This window comes from Ranitomeya imitator, chromosome 3 (genome assembly GCF_032444005.1).
Source record: "Ranitomeya imitator isolate aRanImi1 chromosome 3, aRanImi1.pri, whole genome shotgun sequence".
Taxonomy (NCBI): Eukaryota; Metazoa; Chordata; class Amphibia; order Anura; family Dendrobatidae; genus Ranitomeya; species Ranitomeya imitator.
Genome location: NC_091284.1, coordinates 124,184,870 through 124,210,453, shown reverse-complemented (window position 1 = coordinate 124,210,453; position 25,584 = coordinate 124,184,870). Strand labels below are relative to the sequence as shown.

The following is a 25,584-nucleotide window of genomic DNA, read 5'->3' as shown; positions in this document are numbered from 1 at the left end:
ACACTCAGCGACGCTGCAGCGATATAGACAACGAGCCGATCGCTGGAGCGTCGCTGTTTAGGTTGCTGTAGAGACGTCAAACACAGTAACTCCAGAATGATGCAGGAGCGATCCAGTGACGTAACGGCGACTCACTTATCGTTCTCGCTGGTTGTTAGCTCCATGTAAAACATTGCTGGCATTGTTGCTTTTGATGTCAAACATGACGATACACGCCGACCTGATGACCAAATAAAGTTCTGGACTTCTAGCTCCGACCAGCGATGGCACAGCGGGATCCGGATCGCTGCTGCGTGTCAAACACAACGAGATCGCTATCCAGGACGCTGCAACGTCACGGATCGTTGTCGTTCTCGTAAAGTTGCTGAGTGTGACGGTACCTTAGGACACAGAGCATAAGGATTTGTCGACTTCATCATTTAAAGAAGCCCCAGAAGGATACAATAAGTGATGAATCAAACGAAAAGAACCTTGTTCATTTTGGGGGACAATGCCCAACGGAGAAATTCTGAAGTTTGAAAAAGGAGGTGCAGGAAATGGGCCTGCAATCCTACCCAATTCCAATTCATTCCAAATTTTCTCCTTGGCAATGTTTGAATGAGCATAAAGGGACGGTAAATTCCTAACAATTTTGCAACCCTCACCCTTAAAGGGAGGAATGTAAAAACCACATAAGAAGCCTTCAAAAATCAACTTACTGGTCTCCTTGTTTGGATACATGTTTAACCAAAAAAACATGTTTTCCAGTTTCACTGGAGTCCATGCTTTTTGGGTTAGAGTCCTTAGTAATTGATGGTTGGGCAGACAATTTCTTGAAGCATTTGGACATTGGGTGAGAATAGCCGCAGAATGAGCATTCGTGGCGAAATCTGCACGAGTGGCTCCATTTGCAAGTAGATTCATTGAATGCAAAGCAAACGCCTTTTTTAATAGGGTTAGATAAGGCCTGTTTGCTAAATGATTGCCTTTGAGGTAGCATCAAGTTGATCCATAGCCCAACATCTTTTACACCCCATAAAACCTCAGGATGGAACGCTAACTTCTGTCTGAATGCCTCATCATAGAGGAGCCATGCAGATCCGCCAAAATTTCTGTAAACCTCAAGAATAATGTTGAGATGTTGGAACAGCTTACTACATAAATTTGGAAATTTCTCGCCCAAAACAGAAGAATAAATGGCAAAAGCCTGTGTCCAATTGTTAAAAGATTTCAAGATTTGGATCATCAGAATCGGATTTGTCATCTTTTTTCTCCAATCTGATCGTTTGATCCCTACGAGGCAACAGGGAAAATAAATCAACAAAACTATTGCTCCATATGAGCTCTTTCATAGAAGAGCTCAAATGGAAGCCCAAGGGTAAAAGGTCACATGTAAGGGCTTCTTTGAAAGTGTTTTTATTGCTCGTAGCACTTAAGATGGGAACACCTGTAATACCACTAGATAAAATACCAGAGGGAGGAGCTGCCATAGGAGCCTCACCCAAAGCCTCTGTAATGGCATTTCTGATAAACATTTTGAAATCTAAGGGAGAGACTGACAAGGGAACATTGTAGTTCTCACCCTTCCCAGCGGTGTTAATCTGTGGATCCGTAGAGCAGCCCGCGCTCAAGCCTGCCATGTTAGGCAAGCGCGGCTGAAAAGAGCTGGAAGTCGAATCCTCCTCTTCATCCTGAGAGGACGGCGCTGCTTGAGGTAATTGAGTTGCTTGCAGAACTGGCAGAGTTCCGACGATGATGGGAGAAATAGGGGTCGAAACCGCTGGCATGTTAGCTGGTGCAGGCACCGCGGCACTTTTACGACCACGGCGCCTGACGGCTTTGCCGGCGGCCTCAGATGACGTACCCGGCCCAGGAAGATGGCGCTGAGGAAAATCTCGCGCCGGGCTGCGAGATTTGACTGACGATGTATGACCGGACTTCCTGCCGCGCTCCCGGTCATGGCGGCTGGAGCGCTGAGGAGACGATAAGGGGGAAAAGGACACCGGAGGTCTCCTGCTTCGTGCGCCGGAAGATGAAGACACTGTGGCTGCTGCTGGCTGAGATGGAGCCTGAGGTGACGGAGGAAGCTGCGGACTCTGAATGGAGGTAAGAGGAATAATCTCCGAAACTGCTCCTGGTGGCTTCATGGCAAGGCAGTTCCTAAGCCACTCCAACCCGTCCTCCTCGCTGGCCCTGGAGAGCAGCTGCTGAAAAAGGATGTCCATGATGAAAAACCTTCCTTGCTTGAGAGAAATAACCGTTGGTTCTGTCAGAAATTATCTCAGCACGGCTTTATATAGCACAAAAAACCTGCTATAAATAAATCCACCAATCGTGGCCCATAGAAACGGCGCCAAACAAACCAGCTGGAGCCGGTTAAAACCATTTCTAAACAAAGGCTATAAATATTAACCCTTTGTTGCTCCTGTGACGAAATAAGACAGAGCATTTAGCTAATCATAACAAGTAAAACTTAACAGCCCGTATAGCCATGAGACCTCCCTTTATCTTATTTTATGTTCGGGGGGAGGGGGGGACTGACATTATTGAAGTCAGATGCAACCAAGACAGGCTTTTTAAACAGGGTGAGCTTCAACTCTTGAAATGCCATCTCCACTTTGGAAGACCACTTGGCTATTGACGTCTTTGTGCCCTTAAGGAGGTCAGTCAGGGATGTGGCGATCATATCGAAATTCGGGATAAATCATCAATAGTATCCCACAATTGTAAGAAACACCCTAACCTGTTTCTTGGAGATCGGTTGTGGCCAATTTTGGATCGCCTCTACTCTGTTCACTTGTGGCTTTTTTTCGCCTCACCCGACGATATAGCTTAAATATTTTGCCTCCCCCTTCCCATGGCACACTTATTTACACAAAACTCTGCAGGACACAGTGGGTTAAATTCCTGCAGAACCTGTCTGCGCCTCCCTATAGTCAGGTGGAAACTCTCCAGCAACAGTAGTATGCATCAGAGCTGGAAGTGCTGCAAGAGGCAGTTCAGTTCGATGGCCTGACACTGAGTGGAGCAGAGCGGTGAACGAAGTGAGTAGGCGTGAGAAGGCGTGCGAGTTACCGGCATGACAGCGGTGTGTACATGTCACAGGATGAAACCACTGTTGCAGCACAGATGCATAGACCTGATGAGCACTCACCACTGATTGCTGTCATCTGAGCGCTGCAATGATATGACGGCACTGCTCAGATCAATGTCAGCCCCCAGTGGCTTAGGTAAAAAGTAATATAAAAAAATAGACCATTTAATCTTATACATTTATAAATAAACTTTTTTAACATAAAAGTCCTTACAAAAAATTGACACATTTAAATCAAAGCACATCTACATTTGTATATAATCTTCATAAAACACAAAACTAAACTTAAAAAGCTAAAAATACCTATGAATATCTTCACTGGGAAAGGATTTTTGTATACCAGGAATTCAGAGGTGCGGGGCTGCGGGGGAGTATAGAAAAATATTTTCATTTGTTGATGTGCGCAAACAAGAGTGATGAAATAGCAAACAATGAGGCAGATAAAACCAGAGGTCAGAGACCACATCATAGGCTGGTATCTGAGAGTCCAGTGATGAGAGCTCCACTGCTCTCTGCTCTACTGCTCTTGGGGGCAGCATGGTTTGCCAAAGCTGCAGAAGGTAAGTGGACAGAGAAATGTGGTTTTGTCTATCTCTAAGGCCTCATTCAGGCATGTTTGCATGCTGTATCGTTTTTTTTTCACTGACACAACACATACCCGTTATAATCTATGGTGCTATTCACATGTCTGCTTTTTCCAGCAACATTAAGGCCATGTGCACACGTTCAGGTTTTTTCGCGTTTTTTTCGCGTTTTTTCGCGCTAAAAACGCCATAAAAACTCATTAAAAACGCATACGGTACATTATGCATTCTATCATTTAGAATGCATTCTGCATGTGTTGTGCACATGGATGCGTTTTTTTCCCGCAAAAAAAACGCATCGCGGTAAAAAAATGAGCATGTTCATTATTTTTGCGGATTTTCTGCGTTTTTCCTGCAATTCTATGCATTTGGGAAAAAACGCACCAAAGACGCGTCAAAATCGCGGTAAAAACGCATGCGGATTTCTGGCAGAAATGTCCGGTTTTTGTCAGGAAAATTTCTGCAAGAAATCCTGACGTGTGCACATACCCTTAAAGGACCAATACAAGTCTAAGGGTCAGTGAAAAACATGTACAGCATATGGATTATTATTATTATTTATTTATATAAACCCTGTATGTAACCCTGTACATGAGAAAGGGTTACATACAGGGTTATAGATATCGTTTACAGTAAACAGGTTTATAGTGACAGACTGGTACAGAGGGGAGAGGACCCTGTCCTTGCGGACTTACAGTCTATGGGATAGTGGGGAAGAGACAGAAGGTAGGGGTGAGGCGGCGGTGAGGCGGCGGTGAGGCGGCGGCTCTGGCGGCGGCGAGGCAGCGGCGAGGCTGAGGCGGCGGCTCTGGCGGCAGTGAGGCGGCGGTGAGGCGGCGGCGGCTCTGGCGGCATTGAGGTGGCGGCTCTGGCGGGGGTGAGGCGGCGGCTTGGTTATTGTAGGCTGTAGGCTTTCCTGAAGAGATGGGTTTTCAGGTTCCGTCTGAAGGATCCAAGGGTGGTGGATAATCGGACGTGTTGAGGCATGGAATTCCAGAGGATGGGGGATATTCGGGAGAAATCTTGGAGGCGGTTGTGTGAGGAACGAATAAGTGTGGAGGAGAGTAGGAGGTCTTGGGAGGATCGAAGATTACGTGAGGGAAGATATTGGGAGATTAGTACAGAGATATAGGGAGGGGACAGGTTGTGAATGGCTTTGTAGATCAGTGTTAGTAGTTTGAACTGGATTTGTTGGGGAATTGGGAGCCAGTGGAGGGATATGCAGAGGGGAGAAGCAGGGGAGTAGTGAGGAGAGAGGTGGACTAGCTGGGCAGCAGAGTTGAGGACAGACTGGAGTGGTGCAAGAGAGTTAGCTGGGAGGCCACAGAGGAGGGTGTTGCAGTAATCGAGGCGGGAGATGATGAGAGCATGCACAAGAGTTTTGGTAGATTGTGGGCTGAGGAAGGAACGGATTCTAGCAATATTTTTGAGTTGGAGGCGACAAGAGGTGGCAAGAGCTTGGAAGTGAGGTTTGAAGGACAGGGCAGAGTCGAGAGTTACCCCGAGGCAGTGGATTTCAGGTGCGGGTGAGAGCGTGATGCCATTTACCATAATAGATAGATCAGGTACGGGGGATACGTGAGGTGGGGGAAAGATGATGAATTCGGTTTTGTCTACATTGAGTTTAAGGAAGCGAGAGGTGAAGAAGGAGGATATGGCTACCAGACATTTCGGGATTCTGGACAGCAGAGAGGTGACATCTGGGCCAGAGAGGTAGATCTGAGTGTCGTCCGCATACAGGTGGTACTGGAAGCCATGGGACTTTATGAGTTGTCCTAGGCCAAGGGTATAGATGGAAAATAGTAGGGGCCCTAGGACAGAGCCTTGAGGGACTCCAACAGAGAGAGGGCGGGATGAGGAGGTAGTGTGGGAGTGGGAAACGCTAAATGTGCAGTTGGATAGGTATGAGGCAATCCAGGATAGGGCAAGGTCTTTGATGCCAAGGGAAGAGAGAATCTGTAGCAGTAGGCAGTGATCAACTGTGTCGAAAGCAGAGGACAGGTCAAGAAGGAGGAGGATGGAGAACTGTCTGTTAGCTTTGGCTGTGACTAAGTCATTAGTAATTTTTGTCAGGGCAGTTTCGGTGGAGTGGTGGGGGCGGAAGCCAGATTGGAGGTTGTCAAGAAGAGAGTTAGATGAGAGGTGGGAGGAAAGTTGAGCATGGACATGCTGCTCAAGGAGTTTTGAAGAAAACGGGAGCAGTGATATGGGGCGATATCTGGGCATAGCAGTTGGGTCAAGGTTAGTTTTTTTGAGGATGGGTGTGATGGTGGCATGTTTGAAGGCAGAGGGGAAGGTACCGAAAGAGAGCAATAGGTTGAAGATATTGGTTAGAGCTGGAATGAGCGTGTTAGTGAGGTTGGGGAGCAGGTGGGAAGGGATGGGGTCAAGTGCACAGGTGGTGAGGTGTGATTTGGAAAAGAGGCGAGTAAGCTCTCCTTCAGTGATGTTGGAGAGGGAGGTTATTATGGAAGGGCAGAGGTCTGGTATATGGAGTGGTTGGGGTGGTGGACAAGTAAAGGTTTGCCTTGTTTGGTCGATCTTGTTTTTGAAGTAGGTGGCAAAGTCCTTGTAAGAGATGAAGGGAGTTGGAGGTGGTAGTGGTGGGCGAGGAGAGAGTTAAATGTGCTGAACAGTTGTTTTGGGTTGTAGGATAGTGAAGTTACAAGGTTGGTGAAATAGGTCTGTTTAGCAGAGGTGAGGGCTGATTTGAAGTCAAGTGTAGCTTGTTTGAAAGCAGTGAAGTCGTCTGGCAGGCGTGTTTTCTTCCAACGCCGCTCCGCGACCCTGGATGTTTGTCGAAGTTTTTTTGTGAGATTGTTATGCCAGGGTTGCCTATTGGTTTGTCGCACTCTACCATGCATGAGAGGGGCGACTGAGTCTATGGCTGATGTGAGGGTGGAGTTATAGAAAGCGGTGGCGCTGTCCGTGTCGTGGAGTGACGATATGGAGGACAGGGATAGGAGAGAGTCTGAGAGTCTGTGAATGTCTAGGTTTGCAAGGTTTCTGCGAGGATGTGGTAGTGGCTGGACCTGGGGGGCAGGTGAGGAGGACAAGGATGAGAAGGTGAGTAGATGGTGGTCAGATAGGGGGAAGGGAGAGGTTGTGAGATTAGATAAGGAACAGAGACGGGTGAAGATGAGGTCTAGCGTATGTCTGTCTGTGTGGGTGGCTGTGGAGGACCACTGGGTGAGTCCAAAGGATGAAGTAAGGTACAGTAGTTTGGAGGCTGCTGGCTGGTGGGTGTCAGTAGGGATATTAAAGTCGCCCATGATGATGGTGGGGGTGTCGGCAGAGAGAAAGTGAACGAGCCAGGTGGAGAATTGGTCGATGAAGGCAGTGGCTGAGCCAGGTGGTCGGTATTTGACAGCCATTTGGAGATTGGAGGGAGCGTAAATACGGACAGAGTGAACCTCGAAAGAAGGGAGGATAAGGGAGGGTGGGGGTTGGATAGGGTTGAAGGAGCAGTTTTTAGAAAGAAGGATACCCACTCCTCCACCATGTCCGTTGCCAGAGCGAGGAGTGTGGGTAAGTTGGAGGCCACCGTAACTCAGTGCTGCAGGCAAGGCCGTGTCAGGGATGGCATCAGTGTGCTGTCCGTATTTAAAGGGAACCTGTCACCAGATTTGGCCGATATGAGATACGGCCATCACCTTTCAGGGCTGATATACAGCATTATATAATGCTGTATATCTACCCCCAACCCAACCTGCAAGAAGAAGAAAAATAACTTTTATTATACTTACCTGCGAGGCTGTCCAGTCCGATGGGCGTAGCTGGTCTTGGTCCGGCACCTCCATTCTTCTTGCGATGCCGCCATCCTGCTTGCTTCGTGTGGATGATGTGTCTCCTCGGCACCTTGCTCCTGCGCAGGCATCATTCTCTGCCCTGTTGAGGGCAGAATAAAGTACTACAGTGCTCAGGTGCCAGAAAAGGTCAAAGAGCCCCGGCGTATGCACACTGCAGTACTTTGCTCTGCCCTCGACAGGGCACAGAAGTATGCCTGCGCAGGAGTGCGGTGCCGAGGAGACTGTGTGGATGACGAAGGGACATGTCATCCACATGAAGCAAGCAGGAGGACGGGTATCATAAGAAGATGGGAGGTGCCGGATGAAGACCAGTGACACCCATCAGACCAGTCTGAGTTTTAGGCCGGGATCACACATGCGGGAAACACGTCCGTGTCTCGCATGTGAAATCCAAGCTCTGACGCCGACACTCCAGAGCGGAGCGTGCAGCTCCATGTGTTGCTATTCGGCCGCACGCTCCGCTCTGGAGTGTCGGCGCCAGAGCTTGGATTTAACATGCGAGACACGGACGTGTTTCTCGCATGTGTGATCCCGGCCTTATAGAAGATTCTTTTCATTAGGCTGGCGTCACACTAGCAGTATTTGGTCAGTATTTTACATTAGTATTTGTAAGCCAAAATCAGGAGTGGGCGATAAATGCAGAAGTGGTGACGTGTTTTCTATTATACTTTTCCTCTAATTGTTCCACTCCTGGTTTTGGCTTACAAATACTGATGTAAAATACTGACCAAACACTGCTAGTGTGATGGCAGCCTCATAGGTGCATGTTCTATCCATGAAAAACACTGATAGAACGAGCATGTGAAAAACTGATGTCTGAATGAGCCCAAAGTATTTAAGAGGTGGCCAAGCATGTGTGTTCTGCTCAGTCTCCTCATTTTTGACATGTCAGAGGAGAAGGATGTCATTGTACATGGTCAGCATCTCCTCAATATTGAACATGGGTATAATTATGTGTTTTATTTTACTAAACATATAAACATATTTGAGGGGTAACTCCTTTAAGTTCTGCTACTTAAAGAGATTTTTTTCAGCTCAAACACTAATGACAATGAATCATGTTACATTGTAAACCATAGTTTTTTTTTATTTTTTATCAATACGATTTGCCTGGAACTTCTTTTTTAATACTGGATGCATTGGAACGTCAAAAAATTGTTTGAAAAAGAATAAGTTACGTAATGAGCTACTGTTATTTTACATGAAACAATGTGATTTGTGATTTTTTTTCTGCCTTTCTCTATATTATTAATTACATTTCACAGTTGGATAACTCAGGATATGAAAAAATCCCATTCCTGTTTTTTAACAAAATAATGCAGGGCATTGACCCTCCCAGAGTCAACAGATGTGCAGAAACTGCAAATAAGCATGTGATTGAACCAAACAAGGACATGACGATCAAAGGGCTTTGGAGTAGATAACAATGTTAAATGTTAAGACAGTTAAATGTCATCATGGACATAACGTCCCAAAAATATGACTGATGGATTTGTTGGAACCCATGATGAAGGAAAGTAACAGTCCACAAATAATGTGTGACGGTGAGAGGCTGGGTAATGAAAAGGTCCGAGGTCAGAAGCCAGGAGGGTACCTCAAATATAGAGGACTGATAAAAAGAATAGTCTGGTCATGGTCCAGTGGTCAATAGCCAGGAAGACAGCAGATCAATCATAGGATCAAAGCAAAAGGATGGTCAGAATGAGGTCCAAGGCCTGGCAGAAGATCAGTGCACAGAGGAACAAGGCAAACATATACCAGTGAGAAGAAGCTACAATTGGCACTAGTCTGGGGCAGAGAGCTGGCTAAATAGCCAGGTAATTACCTGAACAGGAGGCACACCCAAACTCTGATTGGATGGCTAAACTGTCAATAAAGACACTGACAGCTCAACATGTTCCAGCATCTGATTGGGCAGCTGAACTGTCCATCAAATACTGGCATCTCAGCATGCCCCAGCTCGAGATGGGATGCTAGACAATAATTCATTGCATCCAGACACACAGAAAGGTGGAATCCTTATATAATGATTCTGTCCAGGGCAGAATACACGGCAAAGGAATTTAAAGGGAACCTGACAGCTGACACATGGTCCTCCATCCAGGGCAGCATGTATCAGACATTGGCTGTATGTTTCCAGTCAAATATGTTTAACTCTGAAACACTGTGGCATTTCAGAGACTAGTTGGACAGGCGGATTCCTGGCAGCTTCTTCCCATCCGCTGCCAATAACTGACAGGTCTCTCCCTGCATGTGCGTGTATAGATAGACCTATTACTCCAAGGTTTGTGAAAGCCACCAAGGACCCGCCTGACCAACTAGTCTACTGTGCAGCTTGGTCTTTTATCGGTTTTTATTATTATTTTTTATTATTTTTATTTATATAGCACCATTAATTCCATGGTGCTGTACATGAGACGGGGTTACCCCTTGCGGGCTTACATTCTACAAAACTATGTTTTGTTCTAAACGTAGCATTTCAAATGTAAGCATTTGTGGCTGAGATCATGCAGTCCGTGGATCGGGCAGCATATATTAGCTGTCTGGTTCCCTTTAACATAACCTTACTGGCAGTAAAGCTCCAGATCTTTTTCCTGATGATTTTCCGCAAAGGGTCTTGTCCATAGTATCAGTTCCCCGCTTGACTTGGTCTGCATATGGTCTCCTTAGCTCAGGTCATTGTAGACTAGCTATCCGAGACTGGTGAATTTTTTTTTTAAATGACACTTGTTTGCAAAAGTGGTCAGGAGGGTCCTTAATCAGCCCTAAAGGACTTTGTAGCAAAAGTTTTGTCCAAACTTCCGGGTTGTAAGATTCTGGCATGGAAAGCGGGATCTCACCTATGTGGCCCCCCTCACTGTGATATCTCTCATGTTATCTCATGTTATCACAAGATCTCGCTTTTTGCACTATCCCAGCGCTACCACACACTTTAAAGGTACCTTCACACTAAACAACGAAAGTGGAGTCTGGGATATCCACAACAGGTCCAAAGGCCAGCCACATACTGGTGATAGGGACTCTTTAAATGCCTGCAGAGACAACTTGGAAATTATCTACCTACTGGGTTCAAATCCCACCAAGGACATCTGCAAGTACTTTGTATGTTCTCCCTGGGTTTGTGTGGGTTTATTCCTGGTACTCAGGCTTCCTCCCACACTCCAAAGACATACTGATAGGGGATCTAGATTGTGAGCCCCAATGGGGACAGCGATGGTAATGTCTGTAAAGTGCTATGGAATAAGATAGCGCTATATAAGCAACGCATGTTTGTATTGCTGCTGTAATACCGTAATTTCCCCCGGGATCAATAAAGTGTATCGTATCGTATAATAAATAAATAACAATAAATAATGGGAACATGTGGGATCTGTGAGAAAGCAGATACCACATATACTGAAAACACAGTTTTGTGAAGAGGGCCTTATTCTATGGACACTTTTCTGTCCATTTATTTTAGCTGCCATAGCTGCTCCCTGATGTAGGATCCATGCAGATGGTACTGGTGGGAGGTGAGCGCCTCTAAAGCCGGGGTCACACTTGTGAGTGCATTGCGGGAAACTGGCGCTAGTCTCTGGCATCAATACCCAGCACTGCCGCCGGCACTTGGGACTGGAGCATGCGGCTGCATGTATTTCTATGCAGCCACATGCTCCAGTCCTGAGTGCTGGTGGCAGTGCCGGGTATTGAGTTTCTCGCATTGCTCTCACAAGTGTGACCACGGCCTAATGCTGTAGCGCTTACTGCAGTTTTTCAACACATATAGGTACAATATATTGGCCTAATTCTATGGAGAAATGTCCTACTTGTGGCTATCCTCCAAGAACCTGGATTGCTTATTATCATTAGTATGCGGTCTTACTGTCATACCTAAACTGTTAACTTCATCTTTCACACAATGTAACGTGTCTGAACTATATTTTTCCTGCCTTCTTGTTACAGAATCCTGTGTAGGGCGATGTTTAGATGGATTTAATGGAAACAATAAATGCCAATGTGATAACTTATGCATATACTACAAGAGCTGCTGCCACGACTACGTTTCAGTCTGCAAACCAAAGGGTAAGAATTTAATGGGAGTCTGTCAATCCAGAAAATGCATGGTCAGGCGAGTTTTTTTTTTTTTTGTGCATCTGTTTTTCCTCCTCCTCTTCCATCTCATTTTTATTTTTCTATGGCCATAGCCTTATGAGGACTTGTTTTTCTGATGGATTAATGTTGAATAACACCACTTATTTTACTACATAATAAACTGAAAAATTTGAAAGATGAGAAAAAAAACTATTACACCATTATTGTTTGGATTTTGTTTTTTTGTTTTTTACGGCATTCATTATTAGGTTAAAATGAATCAGCAGTATAATTCTCCAAGTCAGTAGAAATATGGTGGTGCCAAATTTGTAAAGTTTTTTGTTATTGAAATGGGGTGTATCAGAAAATCTTTAAAAAAATGTTTTGAATTCATGTTAAAAAGTTTAAGTGCATAAAATTAAATAGTCACTTTTTTTTAATTAACTCTTTAGCTCACAATACTACCGCTGATTGGTAAAACCTTTATTGATCGGTGGTTTAAATGCTTATTTAGACAGGCAGACCAAAGTGATCGGTTCACACTGAGAGATCTGTAATAGATTGCTCAGTGTGTATAGGCTGCCATGGTTCTCCACACCACCGAGAATGATAATATTTGCACTGCACAAAAGATCCTTTCACCCAGGAACTTTTCAACCTTTCACCCCCTGGAACTTTTCAACCTTTTCCCACATATCATGCTTCAAACATAAAGATACCAAATGTAACTTTTTGGTGAAGAATTAACAACAAGTGGAACACAATTGTGAAGCTGAATGAAATTTATTGCTTATTTTAAATTTTTGTGGACATTCAAAAACTGAAAAGTGGGGCGTGCAATATTATTCGGTCCCTTTAACTTAATGCCTTGTTGCGCCACCTTTTGCTGCGATTACAGCTGCAAGTCGCTTGGTTATGTCTCTATCAGTTTTGTACATCGAGAGACTGAAATTCTTTCCCATTCTTCCTTGGCAAACAGCTCGAGCTCAGTGAGGTTTGATGGAGATCGTTTGTGAACAGCAGTTTTCAGTTCTTTCCACTGATTCTCGATTGGATTGAGGTCTGGACTTTGACTTGGCCATTCTAACACCTGGATATGTTTATTTGTGAACCATTCCATTGTAGATTTTGCTTTATGTTTGGGATCATTGTCTTGTTGGAAGACAAATCTCCGTCCCATTCTCAGGTCTTTTGCAGACTCCAACAGGTTTTCTTCAAGAATGATCCTGTATTTGGCTCCATCCATCTTCCCATCAATTTTAACCATCTTCCCTGTCCCTGCTGAAGAAAAGCAGGTCCAAACCATGATGCTGCCACCACCATGTTTGAGAGTGGGGATGGTGTGTTCAGAGTGATTATTTGTGTTGCCTTTAAGCCAAAGATATCATTTGGCATTGTAGCCAAAAAGTTCAATTTTGGTTTCATCTGACCAGAGCACTTTCTTCCACGTGTTTGGTGTGTCTCCCAGGTGGCTTGTTGCAAACTTTAAATGACCTTTTTTATGGATATCATTGAGAAATGGCTTTCTTCTTGCCACTCTTCCATAAAGGCCAGATTTGTGCAGTGTACGACTGATTGTTGTCCTATGGACAGACTGTCCCACCTCAGCTGTAGATCTCTGCAGTTTATCTAGAGTGCTCATGGGCCTCTTGGCTGCACCTCTGATCGGTCTTCTCCTTGCTTGAGATGAAAGATTAGAGGGACGGCCGGGTCTTGGTAGATTTGCAGTGGTATGATACTCCTTCCATTTCAATATGATCGCTTGCACAGTGCTCCTTGGGATGTTTAAAGATTTGGAAATCATTTTGTATCCAAATCCGGCTTTAAACTTCTCCACAACAGTATCACGGACCTGCCTGTTGTGTTCCTTGGTGTTCATGACTCTCTCTGTGCTTCAAACAGAATCCTGAGACTATCACAGAGCAGGTGCATTTATACGGAGACTTGATTACACACAGGTGGATTATATTTATCATAATTAGGCATTTAGGACAACTTTGGATCATTCAGAGATCCGCAATGAGCTTCTGGAGTGAGTTTGCTGCACTGAAAGTTAAGGGGCCGAATAATATTGCATGCCCCACTTTTCAGTTTTTTAATTTCCACAAAAGTTTAAAATAACCAATAAATTTCGTTCAACTTCACAATTATGTTCCACTTGTTGATTCTTCACCAAAAATGTACATTTGGTATCTTTATGTTTGAAGCATGATATGTGGGAAAAGGTTGAAAAGTTCCAGGGGGCCGAATACTTTTGCAAGGCACTGTATATTGATGACTATCTGGTGCACTATACTATATGGAGGCTATCTAGGGGGCCATCATACAGTGTGGAAATTACAGTGAGGGGGCCATCATACAGTGTTGAAGCCATCAAACAGTTTGGGTGATACTAAGCATATATAAAGTGAGGGGGCATTATACTGTGTATAGGGGGAGCTGTACAGGGGGCAGACTCGGGACATTATTAAATGTAAAGTGGGCACTAATTGTTATAGGGGAACTCAGGTTACTGTGACTATCAAAGGGGCACACAGATGGCATTATTACTTTCTAGGGGACAAAATGTGGGCACTGTTTTCTAGGGCACTTGCACCCGGCATTACTAAATTATAGAGGGGTGCTCTAGAATTTAGAAGGCACAGAAAACCACACAGCAGGGGCAGTAATAGGGACACATACGGCAGCAGAGGCTCAGTATTAGGGTATCAGCTGGATGAGGCGTTTGTGCAGGTTGGGAATAGATGGGGACAGTTCTGAAAATATGAGACGTGAAATGTGTCTTTGTTCTAGTCTCTGCAGCCGAGTCCTGGCTGGAAGAAGTTGCCATGTCGGTCTGGGCCAGATTGAAAAGACGTGAAAAGTGAACGATTCCATCAGAAAGAATGTCAGCGCTAAGTCACCATCTATAACTGTGCTGTGATCTCTTATATGTTCTGTAGGACTGGTATCTACCACTGACCATATGGCAGTAATATCCATGTTGGTCATTATATAGATTATCTTCAGTAATAGCGCGGTCATCTGCTGAGGTCCTCCTCCACTATTAGGGGGTGTCACCGAGTTGTAATCAAGGTTACCTGTTTAAAGGCCCATTCAGAAGTTTCCCCCCTCCCCGAACCAAAACCCTAGCTACGCTGTCATGAAACAAGTGTTTTTAAAAATATTTGTTCATGATTATCTTGCAGTGTAAATGCACCTTCTATATCAGAGCATGACACCTATACACAGCTAATGCGGCAGCCCCCGGCCATAGGAGACTGTGGTCAGTGACCAAATCTATCTCCTACACTGTGGCTACCTGACATGCCAAGTTCCCAACTGTAGGTGGTGCCAGATGCCATTTTATTGCAGCCCAGCGCTATTCGCTACAATGGCTCCAATTTCCCTCTGCCGCCTGTAATTACTGTGATCTGAGAAGAGCAGTAATATAATTGTGGAACTCATATCATAGTAACTACCATTAAGCAGTACCAGGTCTGGACACCAGTTCTGTGGCAGTGACTTCATTTAGCGAAATGAGGATCAAACTGCTGGATAAAGTAACCTCTGCAGTCCAAGTGTCTGGACCTGGTGAGTGTAATTAATGTGATCTGTGTGGAGCAGTCATATCACTGCGGCTGCAGCACTCAGGTCACAGTCATCAGTGAGTGCTCACTAGGTCCGGGCAGCAGGGTTACAGCTGTGACTACTGAGGTGAGTACATGTCACTTGAGGAAATCACCGCTGCAGCCCATGCCCTGATCTCTGCTTACTGCTCACCACTTTTTACTGTGATCTGAAAGCTGAATCATGTAACTCATACGCATATTTGTGACGCTACTGAATTTTTGGAACACTGTCTACTTATTGTAGGTAGCATTAGTCATCACGCTATTCTTGTTTAAGATCCCAGACAATACATTTGCTATGAGTACAAGTCAAAAGGAAAATACAAGCACTGTGTGTCAAGTTCCTATCAAAAGCGCCTCACAGTGACAAGTCGCCATAGTTGAAACTGACTTCTAGATTCCACATTGGAAATTTCTGGATCCCGAATGGCTTCACGTACTTTTTACTTGACACAATGTGACCAAAGTCTGATTACTATGATACATAGTGAAAAAAAAACAACAACTTAAAACATCTCATCACCTACAGCATCTCACTTCACCACAATTTTGTTTAGGATTGAAGTACTAATTTGGCCCCAAAGCTTAGGCGTCTTTAGCTATTGTGATGGGTAACTCTCTGGGTAACTTAGCTGGTAGGAATCTAGACTGTGGGTCTGCCTGAAAGGTATCTGTCAGCAGAATTTCACACCCCAAAATACTTACATGCACATATAACTCTTTCAAGACAGGTCCAGCAATACCTTTACATGGCAAGTCTGTTCCTATATTACTGAGAAATCAGTGTATACATTTATATGCAAACATAGCTGTAGATTTTAAACCTCTGTCACTCCAGCTCTATTTCCCCCCCAGCACTGCCTCTTACTGCTGTTTGACTGATGACTCATTTGCCAAACATGACACAGCATATAGGCATATAGTGACGCTGGGCGGGGAATAGAGCTGGAGTGACAGAGGCTTCAGATCTATATCCCGATTTGCACATAATTTAAAACATTGACATCTAAGTAATGGTGATGAAACGGACTCGTCATGTAAAGACTTGTCTGTGAAAGAGATACATGCACATACAATTATTTTTGTTTGGTCATGGCCCAGTTTGGGGATATGAACCTGTTGCTTTGTGGTCAGTTTTTCTGCCTGTTGAGCTATGGCTCTTTTCCTTCCCTATCCAAATGCTGATTTTTCCTTTGTCCTTATTCTTCCTCTTTGGCTTGCTCCTTTCCAGGTGTTTTCCAATTTCTCTTTTTGTTTTGCCTTATCAAGTTCTAGTTGGGGCTTTATATAGTATCCATTTTCGGAACTTCCTTGCTGGATATATTTCCGTGTGTATGTATACTTTGGAGTTCCAGCCCTTTTAGTGGTTTTCCTTGCTGGGTTAACTCCAGTTGTATTCTTTCTGCAAGTTGGTTTACTTTCGCTCCCAGCACCTTTTCTTTTTACCACTGTTAGATTCTGTTAGGTTAGGTAACTTAGTTTCTTTTGAGGCCTTTCTTGATCCTTTTGTTTGGTACTCCCTAACCTTCACCCCTCCACCTTATATGAATGTGTCTTAGTTTTGCACCTTGGGTTCTCGTATCTTTCCTGAAACATTCTTTTCCCCCTTGTTGTTAGTGTGTTGCGGCCTCACCTCTAGTTCTTCAGAGAAACCCCTTTACGGCCTTTTACGGCCTTTTAGTTGTGCTGATCGGCCCTTTCTAGTCTGTACAGGGACCAGTTGGGTGTAGGTGCGGCGTTTCCCTGGTGTGAGTATGAACACGTTCATAACAATTTTTTGGGGGGGATGACAGATTCTCTTTTAAGGGAATTTGTAATTAAAGGGGTTGGTCACTACTTTGATATAAAAAGTGGAGAACTTATATCTGATCAGTAGAAGTACGACACTTGGCCCCTCACCTATTAGCTGTTGTCGATGGCGTTCAGAAGTTCTTGGATGCTGTCTGAACACAGCAACTCCACAATTTCTACAGTGCCCACAGCCAGGTACTCCAGATCGACCCCCTATAATTGCTGCTGTGTTCTGGCAGCATCTGAGAACTTTCAGCGTACACCGGTGTCGGTAACAGCTGATTGGCGGGGGGAGTTGGGTGTCACACGGCCAAGGATCAGATATTGATGTCCTGTCCGATGGACAGGTCATTAATTGAAAACTAGTGGCCAACCTCTTTGAGAATAACTCCCCAAAACGCATATATGGGCATGCATGTCTTTGAAAGCTAAGTTGAGTTGATGGGAAGGATGAATGAAGCTTAATACAGGGCAATTCTTGAGGAAAATCTGTTGGAGACTAAAAAAGACTTGAGACTGGGGCATAGGTTCACCTTCCAGCAGGACAACGACCATTATCATACTGCCAGAGCTACAATGGATGGTTTAGAACAAGCATTGGTTTAAATCAAGCATTGGTTTAGATCAAGCATATTCTTATGTGTGAATGGCCCAGTCAAAGTCCAGTCCAAGATCCTATAGAGAATTTGTGGCAAAACTTGAAAATTGCTGTTCACAGATGCTCTCCATCCAATGTCAGTGAACTAGAGCGTGTTTGCAAAGAAGAATGCTCAACAATTTCAGCCTCTAGATGCGCAAAGCTGGTAGTGACATACCCCAAAGTAATTGCAGCAAAAGGTGGTCCTATAAAGTATTGACTCAGGGGGGGTTGATCTTACTAACAGATTCTCTTTAAGTATACCTAGATGGGTATGATGATAGAAATTAGGTAAGGCAGAATACAGGAAATTGGCAAAGAGGGTAAAGTGAATTCAGATCAGGCGCGAGTTGTAAATGTTTCCAAGAATCCAAGGAACAATAAAACAGTTTACATTACATCAGTGGTTATGGGGAGTATGGAGAATAGACTTCATATTTTTGGACACAAATCTCCAATCTTTTTTCTAGAAAAAATTGTGTCATCCTTCATAAGATAGATTCAATATGTTCACTAGATGACAAATCCATTATAACTGCCAGTATAAAGCTACCTGATGAATATTATACACAGTCTCTCTGTTTCCGCATAATCCCACAGAGTAATTGTACATTAGATGAAAATTCTACAACCATTAATAGGTAAAACTTTAGAGTATATATTATATTCTTTCTTTTCAGAGACACGAGGAGATGTTTTTGACGTTCCTGAAGATGAGTACAATTATGACACTTTTAATGATACCACGGATCCCACAGTGTTGACTGAATCTACCACACCGACAGATCAGTATGTGGAATCTACTGAAGCGCCACAGAGAGAAGAGACCACTGTAGGGTCGTCTGTAACAGAAGAGACCCCCGAGGAACTATGTAGTGGAAAACCCTTTGATGCTTTTACTAACTTCAAAAATGGTTCTATCTATGCTTTCCGAGGTAAAGAGACACAATCTGAACACAATTTGGGCTTATTTAAGTATTCTGGATATTTTTTTGCAACAAATGTATTGGTCGCTAATGCCCCAAATGTATTTTTCAGCATATATAACTTTTTTCATCTTTTAAAGGAAAGTACTTTTATGAACTTGATGATAAACGAGCGCTGGATGGATACCCAAAACTCATTAAGGAAGTGTGGGGTATAGAAGGTCCAATAGATGCAATATTCACTCGCTTGAACTGCCAGGGGAAGACTTATATATTTAAGGTAACATTGCTTTCTGTCCAAAGGCTCACCTTCTCGCTGCGTGTTATTTTTTTTTCTCCTGCATGATGCCTCCTGCTTTTGATTGGTCAACATTATTCAGGAGAAAAAATACACCCCCCCAAAGAAGAAGCTCTGCTAAGACCCACTTGGACTTATAATAAATGTCATCCAAAATTTTACATGCTAATACCTATAGCAACAGACAGAAGAAATAAAAAAATAAAATCTGTTTTATTCAATTTATCAACCACTATTTTATGATATAGCCAGTGTAATATTTTCAAACTAGTGAAAGGTGCCCTTTAAATCTCTTACATGATTTTCTGACTACATGCGAGCCTAAGAGCTTACTGCTTACAATTCATTATTGATTTCAATGCATAGACAGTATATATACACTATACGCCAACTAGTGGTTATAGCAAACACTCCATACACAAATTTGTCTTAGGAAAACGGAGCTTCAACTGCTCCATAAACTTATTATTTTTTATATTGTTAGAATGCAGATTTCAAAGCAAATTTACGGCACTGGCGGGATCCATGCAACCTGTCACAGATTTGGAGATCATAAGGTCTGACTCCTTTTTGAAAACGTGGTATCCCTCTCCGCCATACAAGCTGTTGATTCACTGGCAGACACAGCACAAAATATGGGCCCTTTGCAGTCCAATAGCTCATCCTAATGCACAATTCTACCTCTCTTGGAGGTGGTAGAGGCCTCCTTACCTTTTGGGCCCCTGTGTGGCTGCACAGGATGCACCAATGGTTTGTCCACCCCTGTGTAGAATGGATTTAAAGAACTTTTTTTCTAACACTATAGCATTGTTAGTGGCCAGATTTGATAAAAAGAAACTGATCCAAGTAATAGTGTTCTTCTTGTAGCATCATTATATGATTTTTTATGTCTTTTGAATAAAATGAGAATACTTAATACTCTTACCTGTATTCTGATGCATACATGGTTATAAAGGGAAGAAAACAAATGAGCCTGAAGGGTTTTTCCTGGAATTATAACACCATATCTTTAGGATAGACCATTGATTTCAGGTAAGCGGGTGTCCAGGACCCAGCACCACTGGCGATCAGTTGACTGAATGAGCTGCGTGATAAGCAGAGGCCAGTAATGCAATAGAACCCCTCCTGCTGTAGACCGTGTACCGGGGTGGTCTCTCCCAGAATACAGTGGGCTGAGGACAAAGAACCCGACCAGTTTGTTAAGGAACTACTTTTTACTAACAACGGAAACTAAATTGCCCCGACAACACAAGATAGGAGCACAGTTAAATTTCACACACACCTAGCCTGGGTTGGCTAGGACCCCTGCGCTGCACAGCTGAGGGGCCCAGAATATTCTAACGGTTACACTATAATTTGCCTACCTGTGGTTCCACCTAATGCGGCAACCGAGAGGTACCCAGAAGCAAGGGTGTAATTCGATGGGTGCCAGAGACGGCCCCTGCAGTGGTGCAGTGCAGAGGTTCACAAACTTAACAATTCTCTAAGATTACAATTCTGTTAGGCGTTCTGTACACAAGCTTGCTCTAATGAGGTGAATATCTAGCTCTGGATCACACAGTCCTACTAGCACACAATGTCTCTGAGAATGTATGTCTGGCGCTAAACTCTACAGACCACGTACATACTCCCACCGGAGCCCTGTGGTGGGGCCTGAGCTCAAGACTTTCCAGCATAACCTGGTCAATAACGAGGCTGGTTGATCGGCCTTTAAGATGGAAGGCCGAGGAGTCCTGGACTTGTCATCTGGAGAGTAGTTTTAGCATCATAGCCTAACAGGAGGCCTTGGACGGGGGGGTGGCGGGGGGATGATCCAACTCTGCATCCAACCATAGTCATTCCCCTAAAGAAACTCTTCCTCTATAACACAAGTCACAGGAACAGTTTGTTAGGACTGGCGGAACGCACCAAGAAAGGTGATATAGATGCGTTCGCAGTCCGGGGTCCACCGTGCAGGTGAAAACCTGCTGCTAGTAAATACAGACTATATGGCGGTACACTAAAGTATATACACGTGGGTTCAACCTCACCCAGCGTGAAGGGAGCAATCCTGTTGCGTCACAGGATCGCGGTACCGCACCTAAAACGCGAGCGAGTAGTCAGCGAACTTAACCCCAACTGGGATTGAAGTCCGATTAGACCCTCGCTGGCACTACACCACAACTGGGTGTGTAAGGAAACTAAGTATAAATATATAAATGCACAGGAGTGCGAGCAATGCCGCACTGACGGACGCCACCAACCACACTGGCTTGGGTATGGAAAGCGCAAGGCAAGCGCACGGCGCCGTACAGGCGGACACAGCAAGAGGACGCTGTAATGTGTGAATCGTGCTGTAGGATAAGTCGGGCGCTAGATAGCAAACATACACCTTCCGCGAACAGACATTCAATAGGGAGGGTTATTTAAAGAGCGACTTTCACTCACAACATACACACATATAACATTATGAGACAATACTAGCGCATGGCCGTGCGGTCATGCGCAGTTTATATAGCAGCAGCACAGGAAGTGGCCACAGCACCTTTGCCCTTCCAAGACCTGCCAAGAGGACCAATGGAATGTGCTGCAGAGCCTGAGCACATGACCCTCGATCTCCAACGGGAGATCTTACCCTGGGCATGCTCTGTACGTGCAGACAAGGACTTAGTCCCAGAGAAGTCCGCTCGCTGCTGACCAGCACTGACTTTAATGGCAGAGACTGGAGAAGCAGCAGCAACTCTTCGCACAGAGTCAGACTGAGCGAGACGCTGGGATCGACGTCCCTGCTGAGCAGACTCCACTGCGGCTGGAGGAGAATGGGAGACCGCAGCAGAGACGGATCGAGATTCCCCCTGTGCAGCAGAGGAAACGCGATTCCTAACACAGTTACTCTTTTCTTTGGTACTCTGATCAGTTTCGAGCACGGAGCACAGTCTGAGCTTCAGGATGTCATTGGATTGTTCTACTCTGTCAGCTCTCAGCTCTCTGCTCCAACTGAAAAACAACATGAGGTCTGCAATAGAGTCTATTGTAGAGGCTACAGTGACCTCTTGTGGCCAGAGTCCAATACTTCAACAATGTCTATTCATTATCATCTCACACTCCACCACTAATGCACAGAGAAATGACACTTTGGGTTTCATTGACAAGATATGAAATATAAATGATTGAAATCATAGTAATGATCATCAATACCACTATAAATAGCATAACTCTAATAGAATGTGGGCTGAAGGTGTTTGAAAGGCCAATATCAGAATAACTTTTACTCTGCCCTAGCCTTCACATCCACCTGTGATATAATATTGCCCCCTTCAGTGATAATTGCTTTCTATGGTTTAGTTTGAGCAAATTGAGATTTCACTCTGTAATGCTCAGCAGAGCTGATAAATGTCATAGGAAGTTCTTGGACAGTTTTTGTTACAGATGATAGCTATCCAATTGTCATAAATAACTTATGGGTAAGTTCAGAACGCCATATGACAAATCGTCTGATTTGCATCCTGAAAAAACAATGGATGATTGTTCATCCATATAGAGTTCTAAGAGGTAACGTTTCTCCTTGTGGAGAGTGACATACCGGCTCTGGCATGCCAAGGTCAGGAGGCTTATTCGCCGTGCAATGCTCCTCTGGTGAGGGGCAATACCCCAAAAAACAATGTATGCAAATTGAGATTCTGATTTGGTTTTTATGCTAAGTCATATAACAAGACTAAAAAGGGTTGTTAATGACTTGTAGGATCGCTGCTTCCAACAGGTGGTGCTATAGAGTTAGTCTTCTTCCTCTCTGAAGAGGCAATTTGCATATGGAGTTCCAAACATTCTAAAATCGGGTCCATAAGTGGTCTGTCCAGACACACTCTTACTCCTGAAAAAAACACAAAAATTGAGCTTAATTTGAGTTGGTACACGTGCAGAAGTTAAACACATGTTCACATTGGCCACAAAACATTAAAAAGAGAAAAAGTAAAAAAAAACCCTGATGTAACTAAGTAAAAAGGCAAAAGTGCATTTAAATAACAGAGTTTTTAGTAATACTGTTTTTTGATTAAAAAAAAAAAGCACAAAAGCCATCCCACCGCGTCAAGGTAACTCTGATCGGGACAGTCCTACACTGTCTAATATTAAAACCTTACCATGTGTCAATGTTGACCTCAGTGTGAATAAGGGCAGACAAAAGGACTGGGCCCAACCAGGGAACACCAGACTGGGAATGCCTTAAACACAATCTCTAGCTCAGAAACAGGGAGGCCACACTCTTACTCCTGTCTGGGAGGATTATCTTTTCCAGTACCAATAGCTGTGTGTAGTCATCCTCTAACACAGGATTTTGGCTTAACGTGACCCGTTTTATCAGTTCAGACTGGAACAAAACACAAAAATTCATGAAGCATTTCTTGGCTACATTAAATTTTTTCTGAAAATGCACATTGGTAATTACAACATGCAAATGTTTTATTTACTTTAAAGGGAACCCCCAAAATCGAATGTGAGCTAAGCCCACCGGCATCAGGGGCTTATCTACAGCATTCTGTAATGCTGTAGATAAGCCCCCGATGTATCCTGAAAGATGAGAAAAAGAGGTTAGATTATACTCATCTGGGCGGCCCGATCCGATGGGCGTCACGGTCCGGTGCCTCCCATCTTCATAGGATGACGTCCTCTTCTTGTCTTCACGCTCCGGCGCAGGCGTACTTTGTCCTGTTGAGGGTAGAGCAGTGCGCAGGCAACGGGCCTCTCTGACCTTTCCTCCACTTGCGCACTGCAGTACTTTGCTCTGCCCTCAACAGGGCAGACAAAGTACGCCTTCGCCGGACCGGAGCCGCAGCCTGAAGACAAGAAGAGGACGTCATCCTATGAAGGTGGGAGGCCCTGGACCGGACCGCGATGCCCATCGGACTGGACCGCAGCTGGACCGCCCCTGGGTGAGTATAATCTAACCTCTTTTTCTCATCTTTCAGGGTACAATGGGGGCTTATCTGCAGCATTGCAGAATGCTGTAGATAAGCCGTTGATGCCGGTGGGCTTAGCTCACCTTCCATTTTGGGGGTGACAGGTTCCCTTTAACTTGCGGAGGCTCAAAAAAGTCATGACTTTTTACTTTTATTTCAGAAGTCAATAATACAAGTAAAATAAGAAGCTTAGTAATATATAACAAGAAAAAAAATGCCTCTTTCTTCACTTATCAATAACTTTTTGTCTTATTTGTCATGTACAACCCCTGGCAAAAATTATGGAATCACCGGCCTTGGAGGATGTTCATTTAGTTGTTTAATTTTGTAGAAATAAAGAAGATCACAGACATGGCACAACATTAAAGTAATTTCAAATGGCAACTTTCTGGCTTTAAGAAACACTAAAAGAAATCAAGAACAAAAAATGTTGTAGTCAGTGATGGTTACTTTTTTTAACGAAGCATAGCGGGAAAATTAAGGAATCACCCTGTACATTTTCATACCCAAAATTAACACCTGCATCAAATTAGATTTGCTCGTTAGTCTGCATCTAGAAAGGAGTGACCACACCTTGGAGAGCTGTTGCACCAAGTGAACTGACATGAATCATGGCTTCATCACGAGCGAGATGTCAATTGAAACAAAGAAGAGGATTATCAAACTCTTTAAAGAGGGTAAATCATCACGCAATGTTGCAAAAGATGTTGGTTGTTCACAGTCAGCTGTGTCTAAAATCTGAAGAAAATACAAACAACATGGGAAGGTTGCTAAAGGCAAACATACTGGTAGACCAAGGAAGTCATCAAAGCGTCAAGACCGGAAACTTAAAGCAATATGTCTCCAAAACAGGAAACGCACAACAAAACAAATGAGGAAGGAATGGGTGGAAACTGTAGTCAGTCAACGTCTGTGGCCGAACTGTAAGAAACCGCCTAAAGGAAATGGGATTTACATACAGAAAAGCTAAATGAAATCCATCATTAACACCTAAACAGAAAAAAACAAGGCTACAATGGACTAAGAAAAAGCAATTGTAGACTGTGGATGACTGGATGAAAGTCATTCAGTGATGAATCGCGAATCTGCATTGGGCAAGGTGATGATGCTGGAACTTCTGTTTGGTGCCGTTTCAATGAGATTTATAAAGATGACTGCCTGAAGAGAACATGCAAATTTCCACAGTCATTGATGATATGGGGCTGTATGTCACCTAAAGGCACTGGGGAGATGGCTGTCAATACATCTTCAAAAAATGCACAAGTTTGTCTTGATATTTTGGACACTTTTCTTATCCCATCAATTGAAAGGATGTTTGGGGATGATAAAATCATTTTTCAAGATGATAATGCATCCTGCCATAGAGCAAAAACTGTGAAAACATTCCTTGAAAAAAGACACATAAGGCCAATGTCATGGCCTGCAAATAGTCTGGATCTCAATCCAATTGAAAATCTTTGGTGGAAGTTGAAGAAAATGGTCCATGACAAGGCTCCAACCTGCAAAGCTGATCTGGCAACAGCAATCAGAGAAAGTCGGAGCCAGATTGATGGAGTACTGTTGACACTCATTAAGTCCATGCCTCAGAGACTGCACACTGTTATAAAAGCCAGAGGTGGTGCAACAAAATACTAGTGATGTGTTGGAGTGTTTTTTTGTTTGTTTGTTTTTCATGATTCCCTAATTTATCCCTCATAATTGATTGACTCCATAATTTTTCGCCTACCTTGGTTAAAAAAAGTAACCATTACTGACTACCACATTTTTTGTTCTTGATTTCTTTTAGTGTTTCTTAAAGCCAGAAAGTTGCCATTTGAAAATACTTTAGTTTTGTGCCATGTTTGTGATCA

The 25,584-nt window shown here is 43.9% G+C and overlaps 1 protein-coding gene across 1 annotated transcript in view; it reads left to right on the top strand.

The window, feature by feature from the left end:
* The first annotated feature begins 3,505 nt into the window (after nt 1–3,505).
* Nucleotides 3,506–25,584, top strand: part of VTN (vitronectin) — a 47,546-nt gene continuing 25,467 nt past the window's right edge. Inside the window, exons 1-4 of the mRNA XM_069760060.1 lie at nt 3,506–3,633; nt 11,409–11,528; nt 18,257–18,511; nt 18,643–18,782. Coding sequence (XP_069616161.1) covers nt 3,567–3,633; nt 11,409–11,528; nt 18,257–18,511; nt 18,643–18,782 — 582 coding nt within the window. The 5' untranslated portion in view covers nt 3,506–3,566. The remainder of the gene's footprint in view (nt 3,634–11,408; nt 11,529–18,256; nt 18,512–18,642; nt 18,783–25,584) is intronic.